The 13880-nt window shown below is 34.1% G+C and overlaps 1 protein-coding gene across 1 annotated transcript in view; it reads right to left on the bottom strand.

The window, feature by feature from the left end:
• The window catches only part of LOC144975130 (E3 ubiquitin-protein ligase RNF123-like), a 39869-nt gene that overhangs the window by 7960 nt on the left and 18029 nt on the right, over window positions 1–13880 (bottom strand). The window contains exons 14-28 of the mRNA XM_078918903.1: window positions 12992–13094; window positions 11652–11760; window positions 10628–10689; window positions 10041–10112; window positions 8735–8858; window positions 7669–7770; window positions 7356–7436; window positions 6672–6787; window positions 5531–5614; window positions 5132–5239; window positions 4587–4764; window positions 4032–4106; window positions 2946–3033; window positions 1892–1979; window positions 280–370 (exon numbers count right to left, since the gene is read on the bottom strand). Of these exons, the coding sequence (XP_078775029.1) occupies window positions 280–370; window positions 1892–1979; window positions 2946–3033; window positions 4032–4106; window positions 4587–4764; window positions 5132–5239; window positions 5531–5614; window positions 6672–6787; window positions 7356–7436; window positions 7669–7770; window positions 8735–8858; window positions 10041–10112; window positions 10628–10689; window positions 11652–11760; window positions 12992–13094 (1481 nt within the window). The remainder of the gene's footprint in view (window positions 1–279; window positions 371–1891; window positions 1980–2945; window positions 3034–4031; window positions 4107–4586; window positions 4765–5131; window positions 5240–5530; window positions 5615–6671; window positions 6788–7355; window positions 7437–7668; window positions 7771–8734; window positions 8859–10040; window positions 10113–10627; window positions 10690–11651; window positions 11761–12991; window positions 13095–13880) is intronic.

Below are 13880 nucleotides of genomic sequence, written 5' to 3' on the forward strand. Positions count from 1 at the left end.
AGTATGCGCAGAGCGAGGCTCGAACCCAGGACTTTCCGATCTGAAGGCGAGTGTCATACCACAAGAGCACATAGCTGCATTTTTTATAATCACAATCGCACTGAATTGAGATTAATTTATTATACTAGTTTTTCAGAATTTAAAATAAAAGGTTTTATAGTTTATTCAAATGTCCTTTTCAAGGCAAATAAGGTTTATAAAAATGGCAATACCAGAACTGAATTATTTCTTTAGAAACACAACTTAATATCCGATTTATATGCAGGTGTAATTCCTTACTTTGCAGGCTGACGTAGCTGAATTCAGTTGGCTGAGTCTTGGGTGGGATTATGCCAGGTAAGTGTGTGTATCTGTAACCAAACCCACATCCCTGGGGAACCAAATACAGAACAAGAAATTTTTTATATCGAGTTTTAAAATTTGAAACACATGTGTAAAAGTCTAATCAACACGAAGCATTAATTTTAATCTAAACATTTATATAGCACAATATCCACTTAACATGGTCAAAGCGCTTTGTAAAGGGTCTCCAACCAATAGCAACACTTAAGATGTAGGATGAGACATGACGCCTATTAGGCGATATTATAATTTTTTTTTTCCAACAGAGAAAATGCTGTTAATGGCTAGGTAATCACTTTACACCTGAGTAAGGTGAGAGAAAGTGAGTATGAGTATGAGCCTTTTTCCAAGGACTCAACTATGTGCTGCCCTAGTGGGGCTTGAACCCTGGACTTTCCGATCCAAAGGCAAGTGTCATTCTGCAAAGATATCCTTTTTGTTACTGACATAACATTTTGCCAAAGTTTATGTTTATGTTTTTAGGTGTTTAGCGGCGCTTTCAACACTATGTAGGTCATTTAAGCGCCCGTTTCTAACTTTTTATCAATTTTTGAGAGGCCATAGCTGCTCAATCGTTTTAAAACTGTTGTAATAAAATTTTATAAAACCATAATAGTTACAAGTTTGTTACTTAAAAGTGTTTGTTTACAATTTCTGCAGGAGTTCACATTCCTGCAGATGTTTTAAAATTGTAAGCAGATCAACTGACTGGAACAGAGACTTCAAGTCCCTGGTTTCATAATGTTGTGGCCTTATCTGTTCTAACTGTGTACATTCTATCAAAATATGTTGAACTGTGAGGTCAGAGTTACAGCTTCCGCAGAGGGGCTTTTCATCCCTTACTAGAAGGTTTAATTGGACAATTTTCAGGACAACTAGGCTATCTAATAATTTCTCAACTGCTATTTTCACTTTCTCTCAATTTTTAGAAAATGTCCTAGCCAAGATTTGTTCATAACAAAATGTCAAAATTTTGTTAACCCTTTTAATCTTTAGTGCGTCTATGTGGCCTAGTGGTATGACACTCGGTTTCAGATTGGAAGGTCTTGGGTTTGAGCCTCGCACATAGTTTAGTCCTTGGTAAAGGCTCTTTACTCACATTCTCTCACTGTACGCAGTTGTAAAATGAGTACCTGGCTGTTAACAGCATTGTCTATGTCGGAAAAAAATTGTAATATCCCCTAACAGGCGTCGTGTCTCATTCTACATGTTGCTGTTGGTCAGGGGCCCTTTGTAAAGCACGTTTATATAAGAGCATTTAGCACGGGACGTGATGCCTGTTAGGCGATATTACACAATGCTGTTAACAACCAGGTATTCATTTTACACCTGAGTACAGTGAGAGAATAAGAGTAAAGAGCCTTTTCCAAGGAATCAACTATGCGCTGAGCGAGGCTCGAGCCCAGGACCTTCCAATCCGAAAGCGAGTGTCATACCACTAGACACCATAGCCGCACAACTTGTACACTTGAAAATTTTTTCAATATCATAGAAGTAGAAGATTAACACAACACCTATATTATGCTCATGCATAATGGCTGGCACTTACCTTCCAAATCCTTACAAGGATCCAATTAGTGTGTGCCCAGGATCGGTTCTCGTACGGCGCAATGAGCCTCTGAATCATAGAGATTTTCCTGAATGACATTCAAAGACGTGATTTTTCATCAATAATTTACAATACAAAATTACAATATGATGGATTTAGAATTGGTTATTTCAAATGAAAACTTTTCTAAGTCCTCAACTTTCCTGAACATATGAGATGATCAGGAAATGGAAGACCTTCACAAAGGTAATGAAAGATATTTACCAGGGTTTAACAATTCGGGAGGCAAAAATTTACTGAACTTTTACACAAACACATTGACCGACCCTTTTCTGTGTGCTGAACTCCAGTAAACAGACATTATGTACTTAGTTTTTTACAGTTTAGCAGGTGATTGGAAAATATACTGAGGTTTTATAACATACTGAATTCCGTAAATACAGAAAAAAAGTGGCAACCTTTATATATAATAATGAAAATTTTGAGAAAAAGAAGTCTTTCAAGAACCAATCACTGTAAAAGTTATTAGAAATAATATCCGTGAGGTAATTGGAGGGGCATGGTAATAAGATTCTCAAACTCCTTGAAATTTCAAACACATTCCCAGGGAATCGTATTATGTGTCATGAAATTGAACAAGAAAGCGTGTGGAATTTGCAGAGATGGGCAAAAAAACTTAATGCAAATAATAAAATGTCTGTCAATTTCTCAGAATCGTTTTTCTCATGCAGTGAATATAAAAATACCCTAGAATGAGTCCATAACAATAATAATCCTGATAAGAGTAATGATGATGACGACGATGAAGATAATAATGATGAAAGTAATATTGATTATGATGGGTAATGATGACGATGATGATATGATGATATTGAAGATGATGATAGTGATGATGATGATGATGATGATGATGATGATGATGATGATGATGACGATGATGATGTTAACTTTTAAATTTTGAAAAATAGCTTTCACACAATGCATGATCATAGTCAAGTTACGTTAAAATGCTCTATAATTACAAGCTCATCATTCTATGACAACATGGTTTTACCTGTCCATGGGTAGCTCTTCAAGCACCTTGAGAGTATCACGAAAACATGTAAACACAGCCAATGCCTGTACCAAGGTGTCTTTCAGATCTGTAAAAGTCAGGACACGCGTATAAAGTAAGAATTTCAATCTATTAAGAGCATTGTGTATTTTGTAAAGATGAGCTATAATGATGAATAAAATAATATCTTGAAACATACAATTAAATATTTTTTAAAAACCCAACATAACGTGAGCATTTCTGGAGCTCAATATCCACTAAACACGCTCAAAGGCATCCCCCTGAGGGCAGTGTGGCTCAGCGATACGGTCTTTACTTCGTACCCGAAAGGTACCGGGTTCGATCACCCACTGCTGTATGACCTTGAGCAAGTCACCTCACCCTAGCTCAATTTGTGGCGCTGCACTGAGGCTAACTGCTAATGCCTGGGTTATTCCAGTCTTCCCTTGGAATAGACCCTAGAGACAAATTTCCCTTATGGGATGAATAAAGGGAATTTTATTTATTATTTAGCCAACAGCAACACTTAACATGTAGAACGAGACTTTGACGCCTATTAGGTGATAGATTACAAATTTTTTTCTCACAGAGACAATGCTGTTAGAGACCAGGCACTCATTTTACACCTGAGTACAGTGAGAGAATGTGAGTAAAGAGTCTTTTCCAAGGACTCAAGTATGCCTCGCTCAAAGCGGGACTTGATCCTTCGATCTTCCGATTTGAAGGCGAGTTCCAAACCACTAGACCATATGGCCACACAAATATGATTAAAAAGGAGTCTTTCAGAACACATCTTCGACAATCTATAATTGTAATGACTCCTACTTTTATGAAACATCCAAAATAAAAAACAAAAAAATAAAAAAAGCAACAATTGGTGCTATGCATTAAAGAAAAATACTCACAACATCCACCAGCCAAATTAAACATACCAACACACAGAACTGTTTGTAACCTTTAATGACCTAAACGTTGATAGTCTGGTTGATAATAATTTATTGGGAACTAAATCACTAAAAGGCTGCCTAAAAATAATAACATAGAGCTGAGTGCTGTTAACTTCGTTCTTTCTAGATTCAAGCTTACCACTACTGACAAGCAAAGGATCAAAGGCATAGTTGACAAGGAAGGTTGCATAACGGGTCATCAGAGCATCCACATCTGATGGGAGAATTTAACACATGAATTAAAGTTATGGATTAATAAATAAATTAATAAATAAATGAATAAATAAATAAATAAATGAATGAATGAATGAATGAATGAAGGAATGAATGAATGAATGAATGAATAAGTAAATAAATAATAAATAAATAAATGAATGAATCAATACATAAATCAATCAATAAAATAAAATAAATAAATAAATGGATAGATATATGAATAAATGAATGTATAAAAAAGATTAAGCCTATAAATAATTTGTAAAAATAAAAAATGTGGAGATGAAAAGATAGAGAAATACATAAATAGATAAAATATAAAAACAAATGAAACAAAAACTGACCTTTTATATAACGTAATATCCAGTCAATGTGTTAAAAGCGTCTTACAAATCTAAAATTTTCACCTTCCGACTGATTATGTCAAGCACTGACACATTTATCCTTTGTAATTCATTATCATCATGTACATTTTTACCTGGTATATCCAGAAACCTGGCCGTGGGATTGATGTAGAATCTCAGAGCATTAAAACAGTTAATGGCAGTTTCCATGTAAAACTCTGGCATATACTGGAACAGTTTCTTGAACTCTGAAGCTTTCTCAACGGTCCTGAGGACTGTGTTCAACAACCACACGATGTCAGTTTGCTTGGACTGGATAAAGACAAAAATGGAAAATAAAAAGTCAATAAAATCATAAGTAAATACTAGGGTACTGAGAATCATAACAGTACTGAACGCCAAAAGTTAAGTAAAAGGAAACAGCTTTTAAACATAACAGATTGTGTAACAGAAAAATCATTCCAGAATTGACCCCTCTTCATTCAAGAATAAAATAGATATATAAATAAAACATACATAAAGTTTAGAAGTTTAGAAATACTTTAAATAGATATAGGGGGATAGACGACACAGTAAGGGCCTCCCTGCCCACCATGGGAGGTCAGGAACCCCACCCAGACTCCATGGAAGAAATAAGTATTGAATAAGGAGAGAGAATTGGAAGAGATAATTGACATACCGGAGAGTACATGAGAGTGGATATCCACACCATCTGACGAGCTTGTTCTTGAAGTTGAAGCTCAAACACGGACTTAGCCTGTTCCAGGTAAATTCTGACCTCATATAACTGGGGAAGAAAAGAAAATTATTTTAGTGAACAACACAGTGCAGGTTTACAATATGGATAGTTCAAAATGTCTGTTTGGCATTCTTTTTTCATACTAACATCAATTACTCAATTTCACCAGAAACAAAAAAAAAAAAGCGTAAAATTAATTTAGAGACAAACTTAGAAATTTTTTTAAAAATTGAGCTTTTATATAGTGCAATATCCACTAAACATGCTCAAAGCGCTTTAGAGACAAATTTAGAACTTGGCATGTACAAACTATGGCCCTGAAAATCCATGAAAACTCACATGAGGGGGACAGTTGCTGAGCTTATTCTCAGTATCACATAGATTGACAATGTATTCTTGCATACTGTCGCGTAAGGCACAAATCTGAGGAGGGAGGAGGAAACAAATATTGGAAAGGATGATGCTTTGTGGTGGTTGCAGTCGGGGGTGGATAAGTCGATGATTGTGATGATGATTGGTGATGATAATGATGTTACAATGGTGAGATGATGATAATGAAGATGACAATGATGATGATGTTGATGATCATGATGAATAGATGATGACACTCATTTTTCTTGCTCAAATTAAATTTAAAAGGAGCAACTAAACACATTTTCATAATAATCAAGAACAATTTTCTTTAAAGAAGAAAACAAACAAATAAAAATTCAAAGCAAAAACAATAACCAAACAAAACAGAAAAAACAAATAAAGACCAAAACGAAACAATATAATTTTTTTTAAAATTATTTAAAAAAGACCAAACTTGAAACATATTTATTTACACTTCAGCCTCTCTTGTCACATTATGACTAAATCCTACAGAAACAACAAAAAAATTTCAGCATCATAAACAGTTAGAAAACATTTTTAAAAAACCAACAACAACAACAAAAATGCAAAAAAACAATGAATAAGTCAGGTAAAAATTTAAAAAAAACAAAAAACCCCACTAAAATAAACTGACCTTTCCGAGTGTTTGTGGGCTGATATCTAGTAAAATAGGAAATGGAGTCTAACATTCGATAACTAAATCCAACTGATAAGTTTTCCTCCAGCATTTTAATTTTGAGCTTTTTTTTTTTATATAGTGCAAAATACACCATCATGCTCAAAGCACTTTACAAAGGGTCCCTGACCAACAGCAACACGTAACATGTAGAACAAGACATGACAGCCTGTTAGGAGATATTACATTTTTTCCCCCCGACAGGACAACGCTATTAACGGCCAGGTACTCATTTTACACCTGAGTATGGTGAAAGAATGTGAGTAAAGAGCCTTTTCCACGGACTCAACTATGCGCCGAGTAAGGCTCATTCCAAGGAGCTCCCGATCCAAGAGTGAGTGTCATACCACAAGACCACATAGTCGAACAACAATAAATACGCAAAAATGAGTTTTGTAGAAATTAAAACAAAACAAACAAAAAAATTACCTTTCCCAGTTGTTTATGGGCTGATATCTGGTAAAATAGGACGATGGAGTCGAGCAATTCCAAGAGAGAATTTCCACTCGGCATTTCAAGACGTGGGTATCCATCTGTTGCCTTGTCTGAAAGGGAGATAATTTAATCATTTTACAATTTAATTAATAATGACAATGATGATGATGATGACGATGAAGTAACAATAATTATAATAGCGATAATAATAATAATGATAATAATAATAACAATAATAATAATGATAATAATAAAAATAATATAATAATAATAATAATAATAATAATAATAATAATAATAATAATAATAATAATAATACATAATGAATAATAATAATAATAATAATAATAATAATAATAAGTAATACATAATAATAATAATAATAATAATAATAATAATAATAATAATAATAATAATAATAATAAAAAGAGGTTTAAGAATGATAAACATTGACCAAGACTGTAAATTCACGTTTAAAGAACTTTACTACTATTCCCTTTCAACCCCTTCAATGAGTCATCCTTCAATATTATAATACAAATACATTGCATTGCACATCGTCCTTTTCGCTTAAATTATCTTCATCATCTGTCTATCCAAATTCTATTCAGTGGTGAGAAAGAAAAAGCATGCAACGCTTAGGTAAAAAGAAGTGTATAGATTACAGTTTTCACTTACCGTTGTTATTGTCTTTTGTGTTTTTCTTCACTACTTTGCCATCATCTTGCACCTCGAAACCTTGAGCCTTATTCACCTCAGCTGTCGAGTTGAAAAAAAAAAGTAGTTCTTTAGAGCCACCCTGCCCATGGAGTGGAGTTTATCATGATTTATACAGCGTTAAATGTATGGATGGTTGTTTTATTCCCCAAACACATTTCAATAAACCATACTAAAATTATTTTATTTAAAACATGTCTTTGAAAATGAACAATTACCGAAATATAGAAATGAATAAAAGAACAAAATGAAAAGACAAGATGATAAAACGTACGTCCCAGTTGCCTGTTGAGATGACTCATAAGACCTCCACATCGGAGGAACTCCCAGTAATCCCTGGAATCCACCCAGAAACACTGGATTGGGGTGAAGGCATCTAGGGCAAGGACGAAATGTAAAGTGAGAATATGTTATGAGACAAAATGACACTGATTAGTTACTATATATGAGGAACAGTTGCTCACCTTAGTTTCCAGTTAATTAATATATTGACTTTATTCATCAATCAAAAAGTTATTGTTATCTGAGTACACTGTTATCAACATTTATTTTATTAATATTTGTTTCCATTTATCTCTTCTCATCTATTCACCAACAACACTGTTTTGGCATTTCCTCTTCCTCATCAGGGAAAAATTGACAAATTGACATTTCCCCCTGGTGAGGAAGAGGAACTGCCGAAACAATGCTTTCAGCCAATAATAAGGTGAGATAAATATAATAATAATATAATAAATTAGGCTTCTTTAAAAGTTGAGCACTCATGATTTTATTCATTTACTACAAGCATCAGAGTTGCATGTACAAGCATAGAATCCACTCTTTGTTTAGCACTTTTCCGATTTATGCTCTGTATGATGTCGTTCATCTATATGATGCTACAATGTTATTGTAATTCCCTTTGTACAAATTTGTTTTGATTCAAATTTAAATCCGCTGTTGCATTTACTAACCCCAGCCTGATTGGGTGATTTCTTCATATTTATGGTTTGGTCACATAAAATCACAACAGCGTTATCATTTTTTCAAAAAATGTTTATTTATTTATGTTCATTGTTTCAATCAATTTAATCCAACACAGAAAACAAATAAACAAATCGGTTTCCAAAAATAATCAGTCTGCATCAACTGGGGATCGAATCTCAGACCTCCCCCTTAGCCTCAAACTTCCTGATGGCCTATCAGATGTGTTTTCACAGAGTTTACCAAATAGCAGTTGGCTTGGAACACCCTATAAAGCACTTTAAGCACATTTAGTAAATAGTGCGCAACATGAAAACTCACAATATTTTGTTGTTTTGTCTAAATCTTTTTGAAAAATTCAGTGATGATAAGCTTACCTTTACTGGGAGAGAAATTGGGGTCGCTGATGGCAAACTCGTCCCAGTAATAACGGACGGTTTGGACCAAGTTGTGAAAGAAAGACAGTTGGACTGGCAGGGAGCATGACTGGGTCATTGGGCCCTGGGGGATGTTCAAAAACAAGAATTTATTTTTAAAATAAAAAGTTTTCCTATTTTTAAATTCCAGCAGTTTAGACAAATTAAACAACTTTATTTTAAAACACAAATGTGTCAGTGCATGACATTATCAGTCGGAAGGCGAAAATTTTGGATTTGCATTTTCATTTTCTGGATGAATATGCTCACGAGTGCATTTTTAATCTTTATTTGAAGTAAATCGGGTGATTTTTCATGAAGTATGGGAAAGGTATCCAGCAACTTTTCTCAAATTTCATACTTTTTCAACTTGACTAGCTGTAAAATTATCTAGAAGTGAAATTAAGCTGTGATATTTCCCGAAGATGTGTAAAAATGGTTGATTTAATCATTTATGACAAGAACTCATATTGGATAAAAACTAGCCTTCTATCTAAAATTGGCAATATCTCAGTTCAAACCTTTTCACCATCCTTTATGTCCTTCACTGTAACAAATGTTTCCCAGCACCTCCACATGGTAATATGACAGGGCAAACCAGATGTCAAAAAGAGATTTTAAAGTCTGAGTCACTTGTGGCAACAGTGGATCTATTAACTTACTTACTTACTTATCTGAACCAGCGACCATCTGAGCTCTAGCCCTTCGGTCTTGTGTCACGACGTAGAAGTTAGACGTCTTTTGTAGTTGTTCCAGGTGACTATACAGTGTGTTATTGATGCTTGGATTTGGTGGGAGGAATGTGCATCTCAGGTCGTGGATCTATTAAAGAAAGCTGACTGCACTAGCATTGAAAGCCAAATAAAAAGAAGAAGAAGATGGCGTTGGCTGGGTCATGTGGCCAGAATGGAAAAAGGGGTCATTTCCCAAGACAGCTGCTCTACTGGACAGCAGATGGGAAGAGAAAGCATGGGGAGACCCAAAGAAACCTGGCGAAGGACTGTGGAAAAAGAAATAAAGGAAGCAGGCCTGTCCTGGAATACAGCCACTGCAAAAGCAGTCAACCACAAAGAAGGGAGATGTCTGGTGGATGCCCTATGTGCCTCAAGGCCCGAAGAGGATGAACTAAGTATTTGTGGCTTGAAAGTCTTAAAGGCTCTCTTAAATATGAGCTTACTACAAATAAGCTATTTCATAGATGAAAAGGGGTATCAATTAATAAGCAATAAACATTAAGCGAAGAATATCAATCTAAAAATAAACTCACTCTCAAAGGGTTAATACTCTCCTTGAGAAAAGCTTTAAATTTCTCCATGAACAAATCTCTCGATGTTTTACCCTGAAAAAATAAAATATTTAAAAATTAAGTTTTCAAACATAAACATTTGAAATTACGATCTCGATCTTGAAGCTAAAAGCATAAAAATTGTGTTACATACTAAAAAAAGGAAAGAATCAAAAAGAATTTTAATAATTCTAAAAAAAAGTTAGAACTTCTTTGATAACATTGGAGGACTAAGTTTGACTAAGTGAGCCTCTCTTTAATTTCTTGGTTTTGAAATAGAGAGGGAATACTTTATACATTTCAAAATCAAAAACAAAAATGAATATAACAGCTTCAAAACACAATAAAATACCACACAAGGAACGTTTCTGGTTCAAGACCCTTCTTCAGCCAACAACAAAAAAATAAATATTTATGTCTTTATGGCTTTGTTATTGTTGGCTGAAAAGGGTTTTGAGCCTGACACAATCCGTGTTTGGTATTTTTGTTCTTTTTTTAAGCTATTATATTCATTTTTGTTTATTATATTTCAAATTCAATCTCTGACACAGGTACACAAAGAGTCTTACGTCAATACTATCCGTGTGCATGAGAACGGTCTTTAAAATTTCGACTTGGATTCTCTTCAATTCTGGAAAAAAAAAGAATACAATGGAGATGCAAAAAGTATTAAATGGTTCAAAGTTCAAAAGTTCCATAGTATATTTCAGACCCCTAGCCCATATCCATAACATATTTTTGAACACATTATTCTAACGGTAATGAAGGAAAAAAGATCATTGAGATAATTCTTACTTGTTATTGAAAACAGAAAAAAAAAGAAAGATAAATAAAAGAAAGAAAAGAAAAAAAATGAAAGAAAAGAAAAGAAAAGAAAATAATGAAAGAAAAGAAAGGGAAAAAAAGGAAAGGAAAAAAAAGAAAGAAAAGAAAGGGAAAAAAAGGAAAGGAAAAAAAAAGAAAGAAAAGAAAGGGAAAAAAGGAAAAGAAAAAAAAGAAAAGAAAGGGTAAAAAAAGGAAAGGAAAAAAAAGAAAGAAAAGAAAAAGAAAAAGAAAAAGAAAAAAGAAAGTAAAAAAAAAAAAAAAAAAGAAAAAAATAGGAAAGAGAAGAAAAAAAAAAGAAAGAAAAGAAAGGGGGAAAAGGGAAAGATAAGAAATGGGGGAAAAAAGAAAAGAAAACAAAACAAAAAGAAAAACATTTGTTTTATCATTTGAAGCTGCGTAATGTAAGCTTACATTCAATTTCATATTGTCGAAGCTTGTAAGTTACAGAATGGTTGTTGTTACCTCCAGACTGGTCATACTTATTAATAGTCATTGATTCGAACGCATTAATTTTTTTTCTCTTCCTTTTAAACTTGTTCTCACATTCATATTTTGTTTTCCCCTCCATCTTTTTACGATTTCCAATTTAGGGTAATTCACTAATTTTCTTTTTCACTCTAAACCAACTCCAAACACATTTTAACTAAAGAAAGCTTTGCGAACAACCAAAACAATTCCTTCATGATTTTTTTCTATTATCAAAACTGTTGTTTTCATATATGATAAATACACACCCCCCTCCCCCCTTCCCCCTTGCCTGTCACTCACCTGATATCTTATTCTGTAAATCTTTACAATATTGCTGGTACTGGACTTTGTTCTTCTTCTCCTGCTCCGTATCTTCAATCAAATTTGTAGGGTCTGACTCTTCATTTTTCTATTTGACAAAAAAGAAGAAAATGAAACAACGCAAAACATTAACTTAATCTTATTAAGAAAGTAAGGAGCAGACACCAGTGTAAGATAAAGATCTGAACAAGTGTGTATGTAAGTTGCCGGACAAAGCAAGAAAGAAAAATACAAGAAAAAAACCATCTCAAAAAATCAGTCGACCTCAACTGAGGATCGAACCTCAGACCTTCTGATTATCGGTCAGACGTGCTACCATTAAGTTTAATGGTAGCACGTCTGACCAGTAATCAGAAGGTCTGAGGTTCGATCCCCAGTTGAGGTCGACTGATTTTTTGAGATGGTTTTTTTCTTGTATTTTTCTTTCTTGCTTTGTCCAGCACCTTACATACACACTTGTTCAGATCTTTATCTTTCATTAATTTAGTAGTCCTCCAGTGCCATTAAACCCATGAAGCCAAAGTTTATCCCGGTTTCTATAGCGTGAAAATGGAAAAAAGCAATTGCTTGCTACCCTTTGGATAGGATGCTAGTCTATCGCAGAGTACTTTCCACCAGATTTGATAAACCCAGTAACTGCTGAGTGGACAGAGAGGTCGTAAAAAAAATTCTCAACAACACCCTGGATCGATCTCAGTCCCTGTGTGTGTGAAGCGTTGCTTGCTTTAACCATCGCCATAATAAATTTATGTGCAACTGAAGGGAAATATGACAGCCAAACACAATAATTCACATAACCTCAACAAAACACGATGAATGAAACACTCAAGATGAATGAGATTTCAACGTTATTCTCACATCCCTCATTCAACTTAAGTGTTTCAGTGATTGTGTTTTGTTGATAAAGGGGAAATCCGAAACGTCCACATTACCTGTCTTCGATGATAAAACTGAAGCCTCCATTTCATCTCCTGTTGTTATTTACATTAGAGAACCAAAAGTAGTCCTTCAGAGCCATGAGGCCCATGGAGCCGGAGTTTATCCCGGTTTCTATAACGTGAAATGGACAATAGTAATTGCTTGCTATCCTTTGGATAGGACACAAGTCTATCGCAAAATACTTTCCACCAGATCTAACAGACCCTGCTACCCAATCACTGCTGGGTGAACAGGAGGGTCAGACAGAAATATCTCGACTGCACCCAGGATCGATCTCACTCCCTTTGAGTGTGAAACAAGTGTTCTACCAACTGAGCTATTGGGGACCCCATGAGAAAACTAAAGCCGAAAGGAATGTTGAAAAACAAGATCCGACTTACCCTGAAATTTTTATCCCACCACACAGTGGGAATCAGCTTTGCCAAATTGAAATCATCTGGCATTTTAATTTGCATAAACGCTGGGAATTTCATTCGTTCAAAGGTGGATATATGTTAAGGAAAAATGGCGATCAAAAATGCTGCATGTTGTTTTTAAAGGGTTTTAAGATACTTGCAACACATTTAGGTCATTTAAAAGCCAGTAAAAAAGAAAGAAAATGAGTTGGTCCAAAAAATTAAAGATTTACAATTAAAAGCATATGAGAAAAAGGAAAGAGATGTAAGTTCTAAGAGTGTGTTATTGGTGTACTTAGTTTGGGATTACCTGAAAGTCTCATCAAGACATAAGCACAGGATTCCATTGAGAAGAATACACTCAAATGATCACAGTTACAGATCTTATATTCAAAACAAACATATAGTACATAACAGTGAGATAATTTACAAGGGAGAAAAAAATAACATTTCTCAAAACTATAACTATACACCTTGACCTTCCAGCAAGGGTCAGGGCAAAACTAAGTGATTCCAATATGAAAACAAAGACAAAAAGCAAGATGGAAAACCGATATAAGGTGAGAGAAGACGTAGCAAGTGACCTCCATACCCACTAGAGGAGGTTAAAAAAACCAAACAAACCACTGTCCGTTCTAGAAATAATTTATAAACTTATATGATGTGTGGAAAAAGAGACCATTAAATTAACATTAACTATAATTAACATAAAGATTTCTGAAATGAAATAATAATCTGACAAACTTTAATTCTTTCCTTGTTTAAAGAGGAAGATGACTTAGAAGTAAAAAATAGTTAATAAAAAATCAATCAAAATTTTTGGGACTACTTTTCACATTTTTATAAATATCATTATCTATGAAATAAACTTTTA

This window comes from Berghia stephanieae, chromosome 6 (genome assembly GCF_034508935.2).
Source record: "Berghia stephanieae isolate SIO BIC M18660-M18661 chromosome 6, UCSD_Bste_1.3, whole genome shotgun sequence".
In the NCBI taxonomy this organism is placed as follows: domain Eukaryota; kingdom Metazoa; phylum Mollusca; class Gastropoda; order Nudibranchia; family Aeolidiidae; genus Berghia; species Berghia stephanieae.